The sequence below is a fragment of the Chroicocephalus ridibundus genome, chromosome 3 (genome assembly GCF_963924245.1).
Source record: "Chroicocephalus ridibundus chromosome 3, bChrRid1.1, whole genome shotgun sequence".
Lineage (NCBI taxonomy): Eukaryota > Metazoa > Chordata > Aves > Charadriiformes > Laridae > Chroicocephalus > Chroicocephalus ridibundus.
Window position 1 is genome coordinate 28,879,285 of NC_086286.1, and position 22,340 is coordinate 28,901,624.

At 42.7% G+C, this 22,340-nt stretch overlaps 1 protein-coding gene across 5 annotated transcripts in view; it reads left to right on the forward strand.

The window, feature by feature from the left end:
- EML4 (EMAP like 4) overlaps nucleotides 1-22,340 on the forward strand; it is a 163,551-nt gene that overhangs the window by 49,293 nt on the left and 91,918 nt on the right. For 2 of the 5 annotated variants that reach the window (XM_063328568.1, XM_063328569.1), the window contains exon 1: nucleotides 19,487-19,988. The exons of 1 other annotated variant lie outside the window; for it this stretch is intronic. In XM_063328568.1, coding sequence (XP_063184638.1) covers nucleotides 19,922-19,988 — 67 coding nt within the window. In that variant the 5' untranslated portion in view covers nucleotides 19,487-19,921. Of the gene's footprint in view, nucleotides 1-19,484; nucleotides 19,989-22,340 lie in introns of those variants that run through there. 2 more of the 5 variants (XM_063328566.1, XM_063328565.1) reach the window with 2 other exon arrangements.

The following is a 22,340-nucleotide window of genomic DNA, read 5'->3' on the forward strand; positions in this document are numbered from 1 at the left end:
GTGAATAAAGTAGTATGCTGTAGTGTGCCCTAGGGAGGCAGAAAAAAAGATCAGAGACTTTTCTTTCTACATCCCTGTTACAGCAGGGAATGTACTAAATGTAAATGTCTAGCTGAGTGAGGGAATAGGCCATACCTCAATCGCAGAACTCTGACCCAGGAAAGATTAACTCAAAAATATGAGTGAGGTGCTGTGCGACCCTGCTGAAGTTTGTCTTCAAGTTGAAGTCCAGCTTGCCCTTCATCTTTCCGTCTGGAGTAATGCCTCTTGCTCCAGGCATTGGGAGCTCTTCCACTCCTGAGACAGGCAGTGGGTTCTTGGAGAAATGTTTTCCCTGTCTCTCAGATAATCAGCACAAACTATCAGTACAGAATTTAAATTACTATAATATAGTATGTGGTGCATTAACAAGCTTTCTTCGAACCACCTCTTGGGAAGTTGGTCAGATTGAACACCTGAAGCCTCATACCAGGAGCGCTTGGGTGGCCTTTGTTCCTCACATATTTGAGATTTCATCTTGAAATAGATTTTGCTGCTGATCCGCCCCATCCAGTTTGACAGGTGCTTCTACCTTCTGGGTTGGGACCAGCCTCTGCTTTTCCATCTTGAAAACCCCGTCCTTTCCCTGTGAGGTCTACCCTGCTTTACGCAAGACACCTACAGTTGTTTCAGCACCTAATTGCTAGGCTAGAGCATCCCAAGTGCTTTAGCTTCTCTCATAAAATAGATTTTCTCTGTCCTGTATCTTCTGAGTAGTCTTCTCTGCAACTCTTTCAGTTAAATTGGTTTGGGGGAAGGCATGTCTTTTTGTTTTGCTTTGGACTAGGTAGCCACAACTACATATATAAAATTACAAATAGTGGTTTACTAACACTTTATGTAATTGATCAGTCCTGGTTTTCTACTAAAAATACCTTTTTTTTTTTTTTTGGTCTCTTTCTTTTTTTTGGGTGTGGGGGTGTGTGTGTGTAGAACTACTGCAAAGCATCAGTATCAAACAGCTGTTAGAAGGGCTAATAGGGTCCTGTGATCTTTTGATGCTCTGACAGCTCCTTTCTCCCCTTCATCTCCTGTTAGTGAGTCCCAGATCATAGCAGAAGTCATTATTCAGAATTGTCTTTCACTTTATACGCTTGAATTTTGTTGCATTTATGTTACTCCAGCTAGTCCAGAAGACTAATTTCTGTGAGATGCTTTAGGAACAGCGAATTCTCCAAACTTTGATCTCCCAGAAGTTGTTAGTGGATACCTGCTTTTTTGTATGGTCACTACGTAACTTATTTAATAGCCCTGATCTCACAAACCTAAGGAACGCAGTACTTTGTCTTTGTCTGGGTATTTATTGTCTGTCTTTCAGCCAGTGCTTTGTTCCTCTTTGGAATGTTATAGGTCTGTACCTTAAATATTACTCCATGAGGTTCTTGCTTTAACTCTGGATTAAGTTCACTGCATTATCCTTTTTTGAGGAGTAAATTACCTGGGTGAAATAAAATCCTTGTCTTCGTTTCACTGTTCAGTTATATTTCCTTGATTTCTCTTGTTCGGATTTTGTATTATCGAGGTCATTCTTACGCACTTGTAGCGCCAAGACTGCTTTTCATTCTCTCCCAAACTACTTCCTTTCCCCCTCCCTCTCGTAATGATTTTTGGCGCATCTGTCATTGTGTGTGCCAATTATTTCAGCGTTGTGGGATGGAGATTATCCAGATCCCCTTTTTCCTTTATTCTAAACGGCCTAATTTTGTTTCCACGCTGTATGTGATAATAACCGTTATCCTATCCTCATTCTCAGTGTATCATTTTACTGTCTTTCTTGAAACAGAAGGCAAAATATTTGCTTCGGTGTTTGTTCCTGCTTGTTTTTTCCTAACCATCCTCTTAAACCTCAGTGTGTAGGTACCTGCCTTTCTCTCCCTCTTTTGAAGCTGTGCTGCATAGTAACAGCGAATCTCCTGTTATTTCCTTTGCATGGTTCAGCTCAAGCAGGCTCCTAGTTGGTTTTCACTCTTCTGATTGTACCTTGTAACCTCTGAGACGGGCTTTTCTTTCTTAAGCTTCTTTCCACTTTGTGGAAAAAAAGGTTTCCTGCTTATTTTTAGCATTACAGGTCAGGTTTTTATTCATCCAGGTAGTCTGGAGTTCTCCTCACCAAGTTTGTTCTTTACTTTGGAAAACAAACCCAATGAGTGAAAACAGGTTTCAGTTAGAGTGCAAATACCTTCTGAAATCGGTCTGCCTCACCAGCCCCATTAACGAATTCCAGTCGTTTCTTGAGCTTTGCCCTTCCCAAATTCCAGACTGTTTGACATGTTCTTGGGAAGTGATTGGAAATGGGCGGAATCGCCTTGTGATTACTTGAGCTACCGTTCATCTCTCCTGTCTGTCCGACAGCGTGAACCAACTCTGAGACAGCATCCCTGTTGACCTGTGACTCATGATGACCGTTGACCAAAGGAATCCTTCAGCCATCATGTCCACGCCATTGCTAACATTCATGGGTTTGGGGTTTTTTGTTTTGTTTTGTTTTTAAATATAATAAGTTGATTTCCCAGGAGTTCACACTTTTCATTGGCAATGTATGTGGGGTAATCTATGGACTGCAGCCCTGTGTTCAGGTGTAAATCTCTGTAGAATCCCAGTTGCTCTCCGAAGTGATAATTGCCAAAAGTCTGTTGTGTTTCAACCGTTCTTTATTTCTTAACCGTTTCATTGGTATGCGGTGCCTCCTCATTCCTTTATTTATCATATTTATTTTTTTTTGTCCAGCTTGGATATCGTGCAGGCTTCGGTGCCTGTGTTGAGGTTACCATCGGTGTGTAGAGGGTAGTTGTTGCCCGTGTGCTGCACAGCAACTAGCTCTGCGTTCTGCAGTCAGCCTCATCCTCCTGAGCAGTGAGACGTAGCAAGTCGAGCTCTTAAACTCACCGATACAGTCAATTGCTCAGTCTTTCTACACTAGTCGGTTTTGACGGGTGGATAAATCCAGTGATGAAGATTTGTTTGTGTCTGTACTTCTCTTCCTTTCTTTCTCCTCCCTCATTGACTATCCTACCTGGCATCCCTACTTTGGGAAGGTATTGGCTATCTCTCAAAGGTTATGTTTCTCTGAATCTACTTCTCGCATTTCATAATGTGGCAACGACTTGTCTTTTTCAAGGCTAACGCTTTTTTCTTTTGAATCTCTTAATTGCCTGCTGTGGCATGACACTCCAGTGCTAGCGCTGTCATCTTAATGTGGAAAACGATTCATCACGCAAGAGAAATGTGCGGCTGAATTATTTTTTGTGCGTGTTTAAAAAAACCTTTTCTGCAGGAGGCTATTACTTTAGGACCAAAGACTGTGTGGGAGAGCCGAAATTGCTGGAAACATGTTTATAGGGGAAATTCTGGCAGATTTTTAACTGCCATACAAGAAATGTGGCTCTCTAAAACCAAGAAGTTGTACGATTCTTTTTCCAGACACGATCCCTTTACCTTTAATTGCAATTTTAGGATATGAGAAGGTTTAGGAATGGAAAGACTCATATGAAATGTCTAATCACACCAATTTTTTTTCTAATTCCATGTGCCCATTAATGCATCTGCTTGAAGGTGCAGACACTGTCTATGCAGTTGTTAGCGTCTCCTCTCTCTAAAACTGGGGCGATAGATGTTAATTGTGCTGTGTAATTGTGTAAGCTTTGAATGGTTAAAATTTACTTGTGTGTCTGGATATGCTATATTTGTTGGTATACCATTTCTGAATGCTCCCTTCGTTGAGGAGTTGTCCTCCAGACCCTCTCCTGTGCTTGCTGAGTTTTTCTGGCTTTGTTCTCTGTGCATGTTTCTCTTTTTTTTTTTTTTCTTTTTCTCTCGCTTTTTTCCCCTCTACTTTTTTTTTTTTTTTTAATTTTGGGCAGATTTCTTTGTTAATTTGCTTTGCTAAGCTCCAGTAGGGGAAGATATCATCAGATCTGTTCTTTGTGGGTCTGTATGTCTGAGTATGCAGAAGATGCAGGATTTGTTTGGTTTTGTTTTTTTTGAGTTAATGGTGAGGAGAGAAGGGCAGAGGGAAAGCATTAGCAAGTCTTGATGTCTATCAAGGTTTGATTACATTTGAAATAACTAGTTGTGATTTATGTCATTTTGTTTTTGATGAGGAGGAAGAGGAAGTGGGACACATCCTGCCGAACAGCTTCTTGTAATGCTCTATGATTTATCTTTGCACCATGTGCAGTAATACTGTTCGCATTATTTTCTATGTGAAAAATGTTCAGCAGTGCCAACTGTTGAGACTTCTGCCCGGTATTGTCTGTGCTGGGGGACAACTCCAGTCTTGATTCTTCTCTGTCAACCTTTGTAGCCAAGGAGCCCCAGGCATATTGTTGTTGCTGCTCTCTTAACAGGTGAGCGTGTTTGTAATATTAATGCCATCAGGTACAGGGAAGGATGCCGAGCGATTCAGAAGAGACAGGGTGAGATAAAGTCTCTGTTACTTTTTCTAGAGACCTAGAGAGATGCTAGTGTAATCTTGCCTTGACCAGCGATTCATACCGGAAAAAGGGTCTCAAAAGTTTTGAACCCAGAAACGACTCATTTATAAATATCATTTTGTCTTCTCACTTAACACAGTGCTTCCTTCCTCTTCTTTATGGTCGCTAAACAGATGCAGCCCCTGTTAAAACTCGGGTGCGTTTTACAGTAAACACTCTCTGCCTTGGTGCTGGGTTTGTCCTTTATGCACCCTGAGTGAGCTGCTCTGTGGGTCCAGGTGGGTACCTGATACTGTAGGTCACAGATGGGTGCGTATGTACATCCATATATATGCAAATTGGCCTTACAAACTGTTTTAAACTAAATTTGGGGCTAAGTCACTTCAAAGCCGTGGTGGTTTAAGGTGCTACTGACCTGGCGCAGGAAGTTGGTGTCGGGGACTGTCGCTGCGGGCAGTTTGCCCCCTGAGAGCTGCCCTCCTCCATCCACCACAGCGCCAGGTCGGGGCTGCAGCCGAGTCCTCCCCAAGGAGCGGGCACGTAACCACCCCGGCACCAACGTGGGGATGCTCTATGGGCACCCACTGCCTGTCTGTGTCTGTAATTGCAATGGGGGAATGAGATACAGCGGGGTGATAACTTCTTAAAGAAGTCTGTGAAATCTTGAAGGCCGCTTTTTTTGGTCCTCTGTGCAGGTGGGATTTTGTTTGCTTGTGTCACCAAGGAACCTGTTTAACCCCATAAGCAGGTTATTTTTAAGATGACTTCATGTTGAGAGCTGGGGAGTATTATAACCAAGTCCCACTTTGTCAAGAAAGAGAGCTTTTAGTCTTTATTTGGGAAAGTGCAAATCTAATTGAGTGTTGAGTTCTATTATTTGCCACTTGACAAAAGAAGGGTTAGTGCCAGGTTTTTCAGCTCTCTGCTTCGGGGCTAGGGAGAAGGGAGAAAAACAAGAAATAAGCATTGGAAATAAATCTTGTTAATGTTTGCTAGTCTAGGTGTAGGTTTCACTTTTATCAAGGCCCTTTTGGAAAGTGGAATGAAGTGTAAATTTTAAATTTCTTTTCTCTGTCTGTCCTCCAGCTCAGAGGGGCCTGGAATTGTGTATGTTGTGAGAAATCCTGGATTAAGGGTATGTTTCTAAGCAGAAATACTAAGACAAACTTAGTAGGTTGAGAAGTAAAAAATACCCTTTCTTAATACATCGGAGCGCCTCTTTTAAGCATAATAGGAGTCTCAAAACAGTTCCTGTCATCAATTCATGCTTTAAATAGGCAAGAAAAGCAAAAAACAAGGTAAAAGGAAATACTTTAAGGAAATAAAGGTATTCCGTTGGCCCTCTGTTCTCCCCTCAAGTTAATGTCCCCTGTATATTATTTCCTGCTTGGTGGTTAGTGTTGAACATGCCCGTTTTACACCTTCTCTCTTCCCAAGGCGGTGGAGTTACCACCTTGGTGTGTGTTGACAAAGTGGAGCAAACAGTTTTAGTGTCATTATTTAAAGGCAGTCCCTGGAGGAATTTGGAAAGGGAGACAAGACCCGTGGTGCGAGCGCTGCTGGGAGTTTGCGGTGTCTCCTTCGGTGGTGCTCCCAGGAGATCGTCGTTGCTTTGGAGAGGCTGCAGGGCTGGTGTGTGTCACATCTGTCACTGAGCTGGAAGCAGCCCTTGTCTCGCGTTCACTAGAAAAGCATTGCAGCAGAGGGTTCCGCTCGGGCTTGGGAAACAAAATACTGGCTGAAGTGGAGAAATCCATCCCATCACTGGGAGAGCGTAGGAGGGTTTGCAGGGTGCTCTGTGTTCGTGTGGCTTGGGTTTTGTGTATCTGGAATACTGTTGTGTGTGTACCTCTGACTTGCTGGGCATGTCTAATAAATTACTCCTTCGCTAGATTTTACAGTGGGGTGGAAATGTGACTGTTTCCTTAATATGGAAAACCCATGAGTTTGTTTTCATTGATGTGTTTTACTGTTTTGTTTTCATGATCTGCCAAGGAGTTATAAAATTGTAGTGGGCACAAAATTTTGGCATACATCTGGAAGAATGAGCAGAAGCAAAAAATATACAATCTTAAACTGAAATTTGAGAAAACTTGCACTGGTAATTTAGATGTGTGGATTTACTGTTGATGTGCAGCCCCTCCTAACTGTGCTGGGAATAATCTAGCAATGTCAGCAATGCCTAGAGCAGGGTATGTGGTTATTTTTTTAAGGAACCTGAAACTGTGTTAATCTGTGGGAAGGTTAGAAAGGCAAACTCATAGTTCTTCCTTATCAGTTGTGTGTTTTGAAATTCCTTTGGAAATGTACCTGGCTATATATACGGCTACGGGTTATTTTGCAGAATGGCACATGCTTTCTGATAGAGCCACTTGCAATTCAGATAGGTTCAACAGAAAAGAGTTTTAAAGGCTCTCTGCTTAATGCTCCACTCCAATTAAATCCTGGCTTTGTTTGTAGAAGATATGATCAGCATGCGTTGGAACAATTTATACAACCCATAAAAATAGGAGACTTCGGTCACTTTTGTGGTAGCTGTTCAAGTAAGCCAAACTGAAGCGAGCTTTACCAAGAGCTGCGTATTCAGGGACTGAACTCCAGCAATCCTCCTGGTAGAGGAGGCCTTGGGTAGCTCCTCCTGAGGTGGGGTTTTTTACATCACCATCTCTGTTGCTAATGGGCATGACGCTGTTGTGAATGTTTCAAAAGTTTGGTTTTCTTTAAAGCCACTCTTGATGAAGCTATGAAGTATGAGGAAGAGGATTTCTGGATGCGTTTAATAAAACTGGGAACTTAGTAGCCCTCAAAAAAGCAAAAGGAAAAAGCATGAAAACGGACATCTTGGGGGTGCAGCGTTAAGGAAAAAAAAAAAGTATCCTGAATTAAAAACACAAGATGACCAAAAAACTTTGCCCCCCTCCCAATAATTCAGCCTTGAATTTGGCCTTGTATTTCAGATCTGCTTCGTAAGTTATAAGAACTTGGATGTGGCAGACACCTGTCGTATAACATATGGTTTAAACAAACTTATTAAATTTAAACTGACGCTGTTCATAGCTGTTCTGTTCAAGCTGCTGTCTCACTGAGCCGATGCCAGCTGACAGCCTCTTTCAGCTGTAGGGGCTTCACTCTACTCCAGCTACCCCATTAGTGAAAAATATTTTTGCAATTGTAGAAGAAATTTGTTTCCCCCCCAATAAGAGGCTGATATTCCTCCCCTCCCCATTCTCTGTAAACACTGCATCATTTCTAAAGCAAATCCAGGGTACTGATGGTACATCAGTGCTTTATGTCAGCTGTGTTCAGTTCAGGCAAACTGGAAACACCGATGCTCCCGCACCTCTTTAGTGTTTTGTAAAGCCAGCGGAATGCTTTGCCTAAGTTAATGCTTTGCGTGGGACCGAGAGCTGTCTTGCTTATGCTGCTTAGGTTAGATCGTAAAGAAACCCAAAGCAGTGGAACATTTGAAAAAAAGACATAGTGAAAAATGGAATGCCTTGCTTGGGGAGTTAGTTTATATTATTCCATAACATGAGGGGTGGTATCTATAACAGTAGTAGGGCAACAGCCTATAGTGGGCAAAGATGACTTTCTATTATTAACTACAAAGACATTTATTTTTCAGACTTCAATTATACAATCTTACTTTTTCTGTTTAAGAGAGAGCTAAAACATAAATGACAAACCAGTGACATTTTGCTCTCTAAGGAAAATGCCTGTGATAGTAACTAGTGTTTCAGATTTTAATAATGAATTAACTGGTGTGGACCAATTTTCAAGTTTACAGCCTCCTAGGAGGCAAAACTGTCCTTAACATATTACTGTATAATACAAAATAATTCCAGTACTTAGACTCATTTACACAGCATTTTAATACCTGTTAGTGGAATTAATCTGGTGAAGAAGCAAGTCAGTAAAACCTGTGCTGGTCCTGCTTCATTGGGTACTCTAAAGCAGTTTTTTTCTACGGAATTCTATTAAGTCAGCATACTTTTAGTTTTGTCATCTTTATGAATTTATTAAACGTTTTTCTTTTCTAGCAAAGCAAGTATGAGAAATCAAAGTACTTGAATATTTTGCAAAAGCAATTTTTTTAACTGATAGAGTAATAATATTAATAGTCATTCTTTTTACGAAAGTAGATCTGATAATCACTGGGAACATGATGCTATAAAAGAAGGAATGACAGTATCGTGTCACATTTACTATAGCCCAAGTTGTCCAAAGGTATATAATACTTTATATTTAGGTGTAGTTTTATTAAAATGTTGTTTTTCAAAAGACTACGAGGATCATCTCGAGGACGCCTTGTTTTGGTAACCTGTCGGAATTGCCGTGTTATGTTAAATTGTATGAGAGCAAAGGGTATGATAGCCTTGAGGTGAGTCCCCGTTCCCTTTTCAGTCATCTGGGGTTTCTCACTGGTTTTTAGCCTCTCCAGCACCTCACTTAGGAGATGGTCTGTGTTCAGAGCACTGTCCTCCTTTTGCCTGGTGCCGCAGGCAGTGCCAGGCAAACTCCTCGGGCAGATTTGTGTAGCAGGATCTAAAGATTTCTTACCAAATCAAATCTTCCAGCAGGTGAATCTAGTTTAAGCGGCTAATTTGCTAATGATCTAAACCAAACTCCTGACTCAAGAGGTTCGTGCCAAGTACGGGTTATTTCCACTCCAATCCTTTCACTGAAGAGTGGTACCTTGAAAGCAGTTATCTGCAAGCGTTTTCTGGCAAGTTTTCAGGGGTGGCTGGATTCCTTCCCACAGCCGGCGCCTGGTTCCGTCCTGCCTGTAGGAGAGTGGACCTATGCTGAAAAGCCACCGCACTCTCCCCACCTGCATCAAGGTACTCCACACCATGTATCCATGTGTCTGTGATACAGACAGCCCAAGGTGTTGCTTTGGGTTTGGAAATCAGTAATGTGTTCTTGTATAGAGCGGAGGGCTTTTCCTAATTAACATTTAAAAATTATTGTCACTGCAGATTCAGGCAGCTTTTATTTTTAAAGAAAATAAACATCCAAGGTTTTCTGTAGACTAAATGCTCGTCACACGTTGACGCTGACACATGATGTCTATACTCATTGGTCTCAGATGCAGTCTACCTCTGGACCATTTTGTACGGCTCTTGGGGTGGATGATTAGGTTTGGATTGCAAATTCAGTTTACTGTTTTGCTAGTTTGTTCCTTCCAATGTCTATCCTGCCTAAGCGTAGCAATTGATTTTTAAATAAGGAAAGGAAGGAGACGATGCAAATAAGCAGTGTTCTTTCATGTCGGTTTTAATGCCATAGACCTGATTTCATCAGTGGAGACAGAAAACAGCAAGATGCTTCCTCCAAATTGTTGTTTAATTTAATCCTCTCTACTTCTCCCCACTTCCCTCCAGTACACATATCCTCCACGGGTTTTGAGGATGATGCAAGAACAAACCGATTTCCTCTGATTGCAGGTACGCTTCAAAAACCTGTAATTTACCTTAATGGAAAGTAACACTGACCACTTCATAGCAATGAAACAGATACAATCGGTTGCCTGATTACCAATCAAATGAGTTAATCATTAAATCAAATACTCCTCCTTTGGTGAAACAAAATGAGTGACTGGAATTCCGTCAAGAGACTAGCAGAGAAAAATACTGAGATATAAATCCTCTGTTAAGAAACTCTTGAAAGGTATGAAGTATAGTCATTAGCAATCCGCAACTGCTCTCTCTTGGCCTTGTTTTGGAGGGGCTGGGGGGAGCTGCCTCCTCGTGAGCCACCTCGCAGGGTAAACAGACGCTTTTCAACAAGGAGGTGTATAGTGACAGGAAAAAAAACGGCCAAGCAGTTATTTCGAGGATTACTTTTGAGATTACACATGTTCTTATGTTAAAATGTAAATATCCTAGCTATTCAAGTGTAGGAAAGCTGCACAAGTGACTTGCAACAATTTATTAATTCCTGATTGCTGTAGTATAATTTTGCACTTTATTTTCCTATGGGATGGCAGAGTATTGAGCAATTTGACAGAAGAGTGAAAACGTGTATTTTTGATTGGATGATGCCTCTAAGGTTGCTTCAAATCTTTTACCTACAAACTGAATGCATCCTCAAATGATGCCTAAAGAAACACAGGCCATTTAGTAACAACCTTAGAAAAAGGGACTGGAATTTTCTCTTCCTTGGTATTTTAGCCTGTCTTCTCATTGCTACTCAATATCATTCCTTTAATTCTGGTGTCCTGTAATGTAACTTGGTACCGTACGCTGTCCTGTAGAATGATTTTCATTTATGTTGGAAATAGAAAAAGCGTATTCATGCTGTAAATACAGCCAAGGGAGTCGTATAGTAAAATGCCCAGCATTACAGGTTTGTTACTTTCAAGCAGATGTTGCTGCAGGCTCTGTTATGTCACTAAGTCTCTAGCACTTGGTTGAAGGAAATAGCTGACTCTTCCTGTTTATAGAGATCGCAGGCAAAACTTTTCTACTAAGTAAAACTTATGCTGCAAATGTAATTTTGTCAGTTGCTCAGTGTCCTGTAAGCTCCTGTGTGTGTTGATTACAAACTTATTGATAAATAAATCCTTTCTACAGTTTGTCTTCTGAAGCTTTGTTTTGACAAGGACTTTTTAAAAACAATGAAACTCATTTGGCTTGGGGGTAGAGAAAGGAAAAACATGTGAGTTTTGGGGCTTGAATACTGGACTGAGTATTTCGATGGTGAGATGTGACTTATGGTATATGTGATTTTAAACAATAATCTTATTGTTAAATAACTTAGAGCATTTTACTAAGCCTCGGACATCTTTTATGTCTCAAGACTGTCTCGAGATCAAGTCTCGCTTTAAAATTTGGAATATGAAGGAAAAGCATAGACTGTAAATATAACGATGCTTTATTACATCCATAATTTAAAAGCTGTGTAGCCACGTGCAGTTGCAATTCTGTGATCCTCCATTTGGCTTTGTTGAGTGCTTTAAACATCATACAAGCTGACACGAGAAAAAGGGTTTACAGTCCATTTCATAGAGAATACATAATTCAAATTGAAGTTGTATGTTTAGGTTGTCTGTAGGTTAGAACTTTGTGTTGGAAAAGAAACACTCGCAAACAAAAATCCTCAAAACTTGGATTAAAAAAATCCATGTGTAAAGGTATTTGTCAAGTTTCTGTCTAAAAATCCTGTGGTGGGATTGTGCTCATATCAGTCTTGATCGTGTAAACTTGCACGTAAACAGCTAGTTCCATGAAGCCTTCTGACTTCATGGATTGGGGATACCCTCTTGTATTAAGAAAAAATACAAATGCTGCCATAGTCTGTATTTCAAAATAAGGGGATGGGAGGGGGGGAAGGAGGAGAGAATAGGTTTTATTCTTTTCATTTACTTCCTATGCAAATATATATATATATTTTATATATATATATATATATATATATATATATAAAATTATTCTTTATCCTAAGCCTTTGGGATTCCTCAGAGCAGTTGGTACTGTTGTGTCTTCTGCTAGTGAAGAAGCTGCTTTTAATTGTAGTCCCATCACCCCTGGTATTTTATTCACCTAGATCATGGATTTTCATCCTTCTCAAAGAACAGATAGGTAAACTCTTCATTCGTTTTGGATTGTTCTCGTTTTCCAGCTCGTTACTTGAAGATGACTAGGTAGAGCTGGAGCACAGAAGCTTCTTGTGGTGAAGTAAGGACGTAGAGAGCTTCATCGCATACTGCCGTAACCATCCCCACCTCCTAAGGCTGGTGGTTTTGCAGTATATGAAAATACCTCTGATGTAATACGATACCGTCAAATTCCTGCTGCTTCTGACCTTTAGTAGGTGTCGGAAGCTTTCGTAAGCTGGATTCTTGGAAAATACAACTGCATTTCTTAAAGCCACCAAAGACCTTCTCCATTTTTCTTGTGTGGTGTTTTCCCCCCCTCCCCATAGTGTGGGGTGTCCTTGTCTACACCACGGCTGTTGAATCTGTCAATTCAGCTAGACCTGTACTGCTGTACACCAAAGTTTCCCCTCTCCTCTAATTAGCCATTTTGTTCTTTGCTTTGACCTTTAGCTGTCATAACAGGATTGATGATCCAGAGGAAGAAATTATTTTTCCCGACCTATAGAACGTTTTTTCTGGCACTATCAACACACACTTCTGTAGTCAAAAGTTGACCTTGGTCTTGACCTATGCAAGAGCTACCAATTGAAATGGTGGCTTACTTGTTGTCTCTTACTGTCCTTTGGTTTTTCTCCAGAGAGGCTGGCAAAGGTATCAGCTGTGTCGGTTATTTGTAACATTACTATTCCGACAGGAAGAATAAATTGGAAATCAATACCTAATTTTGTGTCAATAATGTTATGCAGACTTTCAAGTAAGCCTGACTTCTAGTCTGGCAGATTTCATTTGTTGACTTTGAAAGGTCTCTTTTGACCTCTGTCTGTGAACCAAGCTGGGTCTTTCTAATGACAATTTTTTGTCAAACAATTCATGGGAATACTGTGGCTTGTTCTTTCCATTTTATATTCACTGAGTTTTAAAGTGAAGCTGAAATATAATACTGAGAACACTATTGAAAAACAAGAGAAGTAAACAGGAGTTTCCATATTTGTCTTAAAAAAAAAAAAAAAATATACCTTTTATGTTCTTCCAACAGCATAGGCCATAAGCCCTGCCTGAGGATTTCACAATAGTTCAATCCCATATTTGTAAATAAACCATGATGTTTATTATTGTGACCCATTTTACTGAGAGTACAAAATCTGCTGTCAACTAAATTTAAAGGAATGACACAGATATAAAACTGTCTCTACAGATTCCCTTTAAACCACTTCGTTTAGTAGTCTGTGCCATCAGATGGGTAATTAATTTATGGACTGTACAGCTGTTATATATAATATGGCAAAACTGTGTGGCTGTAAATGATCTTTTGATAAGGTCAAACTCTGAAGTGTTGTAATAGTAAGGTCTGACACGTACATTGCATTTTTGTGTACCAGATAACATTTAAATCGGAGATACTGTGTTTGTGCGGCGTGGTCACAAATGCAGAGAGGATCACCCCACCGCTCAGGTGGAAGGTTTAGGTTCTGCTGGCATATGCAGGAGTCTGGAAGCTGAAAGGTGTTCCTAGCTATCTAGATTAAGCCAGGCTAGTGTCTGTGGGTTTTCTTCCTCGTTTACGTGCCGTACCAAGACGTGTGCTTATGTCCGAGCCCTGCTCAGGGATGCATTTCCCATCCCTATCTGCTGCCCACGGACTATCTTTCTGCGCACAGCCAGAACTGTGTTGTCCCAGTGCGCTGCTGAGCCCTCAGTAAGAATTAGTTTTCTGTCAAGGATTGCCCTTTTTGTTGGTGGTGTTTTCGTAAAGGCTTTTCTACTTCCTCAGCATCTCAAAGTGGATAGTAAGTGAGAAACTCTCTGGTCTCTGTCATAAATAGTGGACTCTTGAATTCTGTTGGGTTTTTTACATTTAGTTTATTTTTAGCTACTCTTAAAAGTAGTAAAAATAGTGAAAATTGCAGCAATATGTTAGTGGAAACAGCCCCTGTTTTGAGATGTTTTGATATGCAAGAATGACGTTTAATCGTTTTTTGAAAGAATACACAACTCCTAAGCAGTGTAATATTTCTAGAAGTAGATGCTTTATTTTGAAAGCGCTTTGTTAGAAAACACTTTTGCAAGTTGGTCTCTCCCCTGCTGTTTCCCCGCTTCTGCATGACAAAAGCAGCATTTTTCCTTCTGTTGGCATGATTTAAATGATTAGACAGCAGTTACTTAACTATAGCTAGTCCATAACCATAGCTTTGATATGACTGAGACTACCAGTTAGCCGTCTTTATTAAGAGTCAAACTTTTGCTGATCGCTTTCAGAAAATGGAGTCACTTCATAGTTAACAACCCTGTATGATTTACCTGTAGCTTTAAAAATTTCACTTTTGCAAAACTTCTGTGTTTGAAGCTGCATAGGTCCTTGACCAGAGATGACACTGATTATCTCCACAAAAATGCAGACTCCACCTAACAAGGATGCTGCTGTTCAGACTCCCCCTTTTCCCAGGGGCAGGGTCGCACGTTTTCATGGTCCACCATGTAGGATACATGGTTTGGAATATATGCCCAAAATCAAATTTGCAGGAGAAACCTCTTCGTGGCTGGGTTTTAAATTTCATACCTTTTTGTCTCGTTTGCTGGCTGTTTCTATATTGCTGTTGATGGGTAGGCAGGAAAGCAGCTGCAGGCAGTCTGCTGTGCAAGTGCTCCAAGCAGGCAGCGGAAGGTGTGCTACGGCTGTGGTTTGATGTTCTGCTGGGTGAAATACCAGCCTTAAACATTGCCATCCTTCCTACTCTCCACATCAGCCTGCTGCCACCTCCTTCGTGTCGGTGCAGCTGCCTCTGCAGACTAGGCTACGCAACTGATGCAGCAGAAAACCCACCTGACAAAACCATTCATTCAGGTGGTTATTCTTAAAATATGCATTTGCATTTGGTGGGCTTTGTATTGTTTGTGGGTTCTCTTTTTTGAGTTAGGCAACGTGGTTTTGGGGAAAGCTTTTTTTCCCCCATTCAGATGCCTTTCCTGGGATGGTCGACCACATGGACACAAGTATGGTTTAGTTGTGGAGGACAGCCTCAGGTCAACTTCTAAAATCTGATGTATCTGTTTGAGAAAAATGCCCGTAGGATGAAAGAGCTCAGTTTAGAGTCTGGGAGGGGGTGATAAGCGAACGGCCTCCAGCACTGCTGTGTGCTTTCTGCCGCGTCCTGCCCTGGCACTGCTCACTTGAGGACTTCACTCTCTTCTGTATCAGTTCTTGTTTCGCTCAGTTTTCTGGCAATGAAATGTGATTTACAAGTGTAGCTGTTTCACAATCCCCTTAAGTCATCCAGGGGCAGAGCTGCTGTTGACGGGCACGGTTCCCGCCGCTCTTTCCAAAGGGTGCTGCCCCCTCCCTGCTGCTGCAACATGGCTCATTGTGCCATACACCACACGACTGGCCTGGTGAGTTTTCCTGTTTTAGTATTGATGGGTTAGTTTTCATGCTGTTCCATCTCCCGGTGTGCTTCCCTCTGCAGCCCTGCGAGCGGTTGTGCCAGTGGCAAGAACAGGATGATGATGGGAAGGATGCAGAAGAAGGGCAGGGATGCTTATTTTAGCAGTAGCACTGCCGTATGCCAACTGTAAGTGACCTTAATCGCAGCCAAAGCTCCTGCCTTCCATCGCTCTTGGTATTAATGCTTCAGAGAATGGGTCTTTAATAGGTTTTATTGCAGTGCCAGCACCTGGAGTGAAGAGGAGGAGCGAGCAGAGGCTGCTGGATCCTGCAGGCCTTAATGAGAGTCCTGGATCCTGCAAGGCTGTCCTTGTCCTTTGTAGCTCGCTAACCTCTGTACACCTCACAAGTCCTGCTGGAAACAGGCCTGCTGCAATGAGCGTCCTTAACAGCAGTGTTATTTTAAAACTATGCTTAATTATTTTTGTCTAACTTCATGAGATGGTTTTGATCTGGTGCGCTAGTTAGGTGATTGCACAAAAATCAGGGTTTTAAAAACAATCTGTTGATTTCAGAAAGGATTTTATATTTTTCCCCCCGCTAAGGAAAAAAGAATAAAAGGGCTCAAGTCTTTAGCAATTGGGTAGTTATCAAAGAAATCATTGTTAGTCTCCCTTTTCCATGGGGTAAAGGTAATACTGGAACAGAGATGCACGCAGCTGCTGAAAGGTGGTACTGTTCGGCCATGAGGTTAATTGCCAACTAAAACATTGCTGCAGTTTCTTTTCAGAAAGAAGAAAGCAAAATAATTGAAGGATTGTTTGCCAGTGGAAACACGATTTGTTTTATACATATGAAGAAGCAGAATTAACTAGTGCTGCCCTCTTGCAGCTCAACAGCAAGAGAGTCATTAAACAAGTCTCAGTACAGTTATCACTTTATCTTGTTCAGGTACAGTTACAGCTACAGGTTTTCTGAAGGAAAGGTAGGCAGGGAGGGTTTCCAGTGATCTTTTGAAGAGACGATAAGGTGATTCCTTTGTGCAGTAGCTCTTGGACCTACAGTCTCCTAAATTTGAAGCAGATGGAAAAGACCCTTGTTCTGTGAAAACAGGCTTAGACTTCTTCCAAATTCCATGTAACTGCAGCTGTTTTCTTGGTATCAGGATCACTTGCCAAGGAAACTCAATAAATAATTTTCCTCTTTGATTTTTTTAATGACTAAAGGTGGACTGGGGAGAAGGTTCTGCAGTCTGGTCAGTTGGGGGTGTGATGGCTTTGGTCATCGGCAGGCAATGGTTAGGCTGCAGAGCAGGGGACCCTCTTCTTCCTCCTCTTCACGTGGAAGTGATGACTCCAAAGAGTTCATGCCTTCCTATGACTCTCTTCAAAAGTTGGAGGAACTGTTTGCTCCCGCCTCTGAAGAAAAGAAGGTGGGTTGGAGTGGTTTTTGGTGCATGAAAACCTGAACTGTGTCTAAAATGACTGCTTTCATAGGTTCCTAATCTGACTACTGCCGCTGCGGTCTTTGAGACATCCTCTGTTCTTGCCAGGTGTGTAATGCTGTTAAATATCTGTATGTTGGGGACAAACAAATAAAAAACCAGTTTGTACTTGCGCAATGTGTGGGGCTCTGTTCCTGATCTTTAACTGGCTTTACGATGTTAGATTGAAGAGGGTTGGTTTCTTCATGGTGTAACGTTGTACTTTGAACCACTAATATTCTGAGAGGTTTTTATCTAGGCACATGTTTTGTTCTGGTCTGTGCCATATTTTAAGTACTTGTTTCATCATTTGTGCTTACCTAAAATACTTCAGGAGTTACGTCCTCGTCTCCCACCCCCATGTTATTCATGTTGAATAACAGCAAGAAGAGGAGCTTGAGATGGTGTTTAAGCCTGAAAAGGTTAGAGGTAGACATCTGTTGAAGATAGCGAGATTGCTTATGGCCCTGAGCTGGGAGAGTGAGAAGTCCTGATGAGGAGTTAAGGCTTTCATGAGAGACTGAATGGCAAATCAAGGAATTTTAATCCAAGTCCTCAGCCCACCAGGGAACAGGTGATGGGTGGATTGAGACTGCTTCTGCCATTTTCAAGGTGAGCTGTATCCAGTGGGCCATCTGAAATCTAATTTCAAGTGTTAGCGTTCAGAGAATCATTCCGAAGGTGCTCTAACATTTGCTTTGGTTCCTTCTGTCTCACCCTGCATGCTCTTGATTCGCCAGGCATTAAGCTCTGTTTAAAATACTGCTTGAACGCAACTTTTTTTTTTTTTCCTATACTGAGGTAATCCATTCTTTTTAGAGCTAAAAATCAGAGTCATAGATATCTGCAAATATCAGTAATTTATGTCCTTTTACAAAAGTAGGAGAGCCTAACATTTTTTTATACAAAGTGTTTAAATATGAGACATTCTAAAAAAATTCTATTAGTTTGAACTACATTGGATGCTTCCTGCCAGTTGTATGTAATCTGTCATCGTTTGGAGCGCTGATGGCCACTTCAAATGGCAAATCAAGCCTTGTTTTGCTCTCTGTGCTGGTAAAGACCAGCACAAAGAATGTGTGTTTGGCCTCATGGAGGATTTTTGCCTGTAATTTCTTTCAAGGCTTCATAGTTGTATAAGGAAGGATGTTGAGTTTGAAGGAATACCAAAATGTGTGTCTGTGTGTGTTAAATAATTCTGGTGTCCAACCCACCCAAGATGAGACTCAGTTTAATCTGATGAAGATTGTCTAATCTGATGAAGATTGTCTAATCTGACGACGTGATGCAACACAGTGGTTGGGACAAGTTGGTAGCACGCGTTCTTGGTCAATTGCGGTGCCATGGCTGTGCGTTGAAAACCTTGACTTTAGTTAGGGCCCTTTCCTTAGTTGTGTGCCCTTACCTTTTCCCTTTATCATCTTTCACTGTGCAGTTTCTTAGTCCCTTCCGTTTATTAATCAGGGTAGTTGTCTGGCTGGCTTCCTACTGCAGAGCTGTGCTCTGCTGACTGCCTTTCTCTTTTTTTAAATCGCTGCAGAGGTCAATTCCTCTAGTATAACAGGAGCTGCTAGAAAATGAAGATACTGCTGAAATTATGTAGATTAATAATTCTGGGGAAAACATACAAACTCTATTGTGTGCTGTCTTAACTATATGTGTTGTTATGAACCTTCTTATCAACCGTTCGTGAGGGTGGAAAAACAGTGCGGCCCCTCCTTGTTTTTTGAATGGAGGCATGGGTTTCCAACATGTTTTTTTTTTTTTTTTGCTATCCCACTGTTGTCTAGAAATCAAAACTTTAATCCAGAGTTATTTAATATGCTTGCAAAGCTTGAGAATAATAAACTATTTGAAGTATGACAGAGAAAAGAGGCAACATATATGCAGTACATATTCACAGATAGTTTTGTTTTGACATTTATCTTGCTGTAGTCATTCTGCCAACTGGCTTCAGGCACGGCTACCAAAAGAATGAACACATGTTGCATTCATTAGTTCTCATCTGGCTGTGCTTCATCTTGCAAGACAGGCGAAATCATGATCACGCTAAATAGATTGTAATGCGTTTGTAATACGAGTTCCTTTCTGCAGCGCGGAGCGGAGCGATAGCTTTGCAGAGCCTGCTGCTTTTCAGCCCCGGTGCTTTGCTTCGTTTTAATAGCGTGGGGACGAGCATGTTGCTAGTGATGTAAGTGCTTTTTCGTCTCGGAAGATGTCATGTGAAAAATATTCAAATACAATACTGTACAAACAACCACCCCCCTTTCTCTCTCTTCCCCCCCCCGTGTGAACTTTTGATGTCAGGTTGTGCTGTGACTGACATCAGGTCTGGGGTGTATCAGGCACGGCGATGGAACGCGCTTTGCAGCAGTAATGGTTTTATCCGGATCGGCCCGACTACAAACCCCCGTGTTCTTTAGTCGTTTGCGGCGTTTCTCTACGCTCCGAGCGCGGGCACGTTGATTGCTGTCGCCTTGTTATCGTTAATGTCGCGACTTCAACGCGGGCCGTCAGCACCGTGCGGCGCGATGGCGACGGGGTAGGGGGGGTGGTGCTGGCGGGCAGCCGGCGCCGCAGCCCCCCTTCCCGCCTGGTTTCAGGCGGGGAGGGGGTGCCAGCCCCCGTCATGTCCCTAAACCGCCGCCGGTTCCCCGCCTGGGAGGCGGTGGCCGGGCCCCGCTTCTCTCGGGACGAGGCACCTGAAGCTGCCCAGGCCGCGGCCTGCGGGGGGCGGCCGCCGTCCCGCGCCCCGCCAGCGCCCGGCTGACGTCTGCGGGCCGCGGCCCCTCCCTGCGGCGGCCGCCGGGCCCCGGCCCCAGCCCACCCCCTCTCGCCGGGGACCGGCCGCCTCCGGCAGGGCTGCGCGGCCCGGGAGGGGTCTCCTCACAGCCCGCCGGGCCGGGGCGCGGGGGAGGCTCGCTCTGAGCCTGGCCGGGAAGAGCGGAGGGGCCGGGGCGGTGGGTGGCTTGGCGTCGGGGAGAGGGATGGAAGACAGCCTGCCCTGCCTGGCCGCTGCCTGCGACCCCTCGGCGCTCGTCGGCTTCTGCACGGGTAAAGTACCGCCGCCTGCCCCGCGAGGGGAGGGGACCGGCACCGGGCACCCGCCGCCCCGCCAGTCTGTGAGGGCTCCCTGAAAGTGACCGCCCGCTCTTTTCGCTCAGCGGCTCCCTTCCCTGGAGGTGTGGGGGGGTGGGAAGGGAAACGTGTGAAGTAAACAGCGGGGTTAAATATTTAAATATTTATCCGTGCCGATTAAGTTAGCGCTGCGCCCTCCTGAGCAGCCGGCGAGGTGTGCTGCACTCCGCGGCTGCGCTGCGGCATCCTAACCTTGAGAAAGTTTAAAAAAAAAAAAAAACAAAAAACAAAAAAAACACCCAAAAAACCCCATGCCTGTGGATAGGGGATAACGTGAGGGGAGGGAGGATGAGGAGGTTAGTAGTGGTTGAGCAGAGGGCTCCGGGCGTGGGTGCCGCTGGGCGCTCCCGCCCCCACGGGACGCCGGCGAGGGGCCCGTCCCGCCGGGTCGCGGTCCGGCCCGGCCCGGCCCTTAGATGGGGAGTGTTTTGTGGGAAACGCCCTTCTCAGACCTCGGGAAGGAGCTGCTGCTGTGTGTCCCTTTCGTTTCGACCCCTCGGTTTGAGGGTTTTCCGAAGGAAAAGCGGGAGGGAATGCCGTCGGGGAGCCGTCGGGCCTCAGGCAGGAGGCGGTGCAGGCTCGGCCAGCGGGGGCTGCTGCGGCTCCGTGCACATGGCTGTGCTGCTGCTCTCTCTGCGAAACCCTTCAGGACTAAGGGTTTGGTCCCGTTCCCCCCACCCCCCCCGCTTTATTTTTACTATTTTCATTGTAAAAACGAAATATTTCAACACATATATCCTTTCTTTAAACAGCTGCTATCAAGCCAGCCTCTCTTCGAGTGTAAATCGGGTAATTAATCGCAGCATTCTAGCTGTATCAACCCAAAGTATGAGAGTTAAGTCGTAAAAAGACCAACCGAACAAATAAACCCCACTAATAAATCAGATGGTATACGCATACAACGTATGTATATACAATACATAAAACGCACTGCTCTTGTATGTGGTGAAGTGTGTTATTGCGAATGAAACAAACATCGCCGAGCAGCTCTTCTTTGTTTGCTGATTCATACCCTGCGGTTTTGATACGAATAGAGCATCTTGCATAGAAAACCTTATACTTTTATCCTGAAATATGATGGTCAACAGGAAAGTTTGTTTAAAAAATAAATAAATAAATAAACAAAACCACCCAAGGGCAGGTGTTCAATGTATAAATTTCTGTGTGTATTTAGTGGGAGAGAGGAACGACCTTGCTATGGTGTACTTTCTTAAAGTGAGCAATGCAGTGTACTTTATCTGCTTCAGAATTCAAAGCATTCAGTTTAGAATTCAAGATGTTGCAATGCTTGGGAAAGAGGGAGGGCGAATTGGAAATTTTAAAATTACAAGTGCTTCATACAGTCTTTTGCAGGCTTGCAAGGATTTTTACGGTAGAAAAGAAAGGGAAATATTTAACTGTTTATCTTTAGAACGAAATTCAAAGAACAGCAGGTTTTATGGCTGTAACTTGCAGCTTTGTTTCTGATGAGTTAAGATATTTCAGTTGACTTTAATGGCTTTTAGCAAGAGTTTCTGTGATCGTCTGTAAAAAAAGTAGCAGTGTCTCAGACTTGAGCTTGCGGCGTATCTTGAATTTCAGAAGTGAGTGTGGTGTGATGGACTTGCCTTTGAGATTTGTCTAGAAATCCGGCAGAATAAGGTGCAAGAAATACATTATTTTCTTAATGCATGCATTCTACTTTAATTTGTTTCTGTATCTTAGAAAAAAATCTTGACTGAAATCTTGACACAAGACGGAGGATTTTGCCGAAAGAGTTTAAGACAGCATTTGTAATTAAAAAAAAAACATGGCTTTGGATACTTTTAGCAGTGTAATATATTCTGCTGTTTTAAAATTTGATTCCTTATATCATTAGACCTAATGTATCTTTATATAAAGGTTTCTGAGGAATGTGTGTTGGCTGGCAAATAAACTTACAGCGATAAGAAACTGGTATTATGGAGAATCAACAAGTGCTTTGTTCATGTGAAATTTCTAACCTTGTCCTCAAGGGCTCCTTGCCTTGAGGGCTTTTAGTAACTTTGCAGTGGTAACAAGTAGGAAAAAGCCTGAGATTAAGCTGTAGAAAGAATTTGAATTTATTTTTCTTTGTCCATAACGTGCTCATTCTTGCTTTGAGGAGACTCATTCTGCTATTTGAAGGAGACTAAGGCTTTGTACTAACAGTAGGGTAGTCCAGGTGAGGTTTTTGGGGATAACTTTTTTAATAAGTATTCTATAGATATATGCTTTTCTACAGGAACTTCCCTACCTTACCTTTAATTG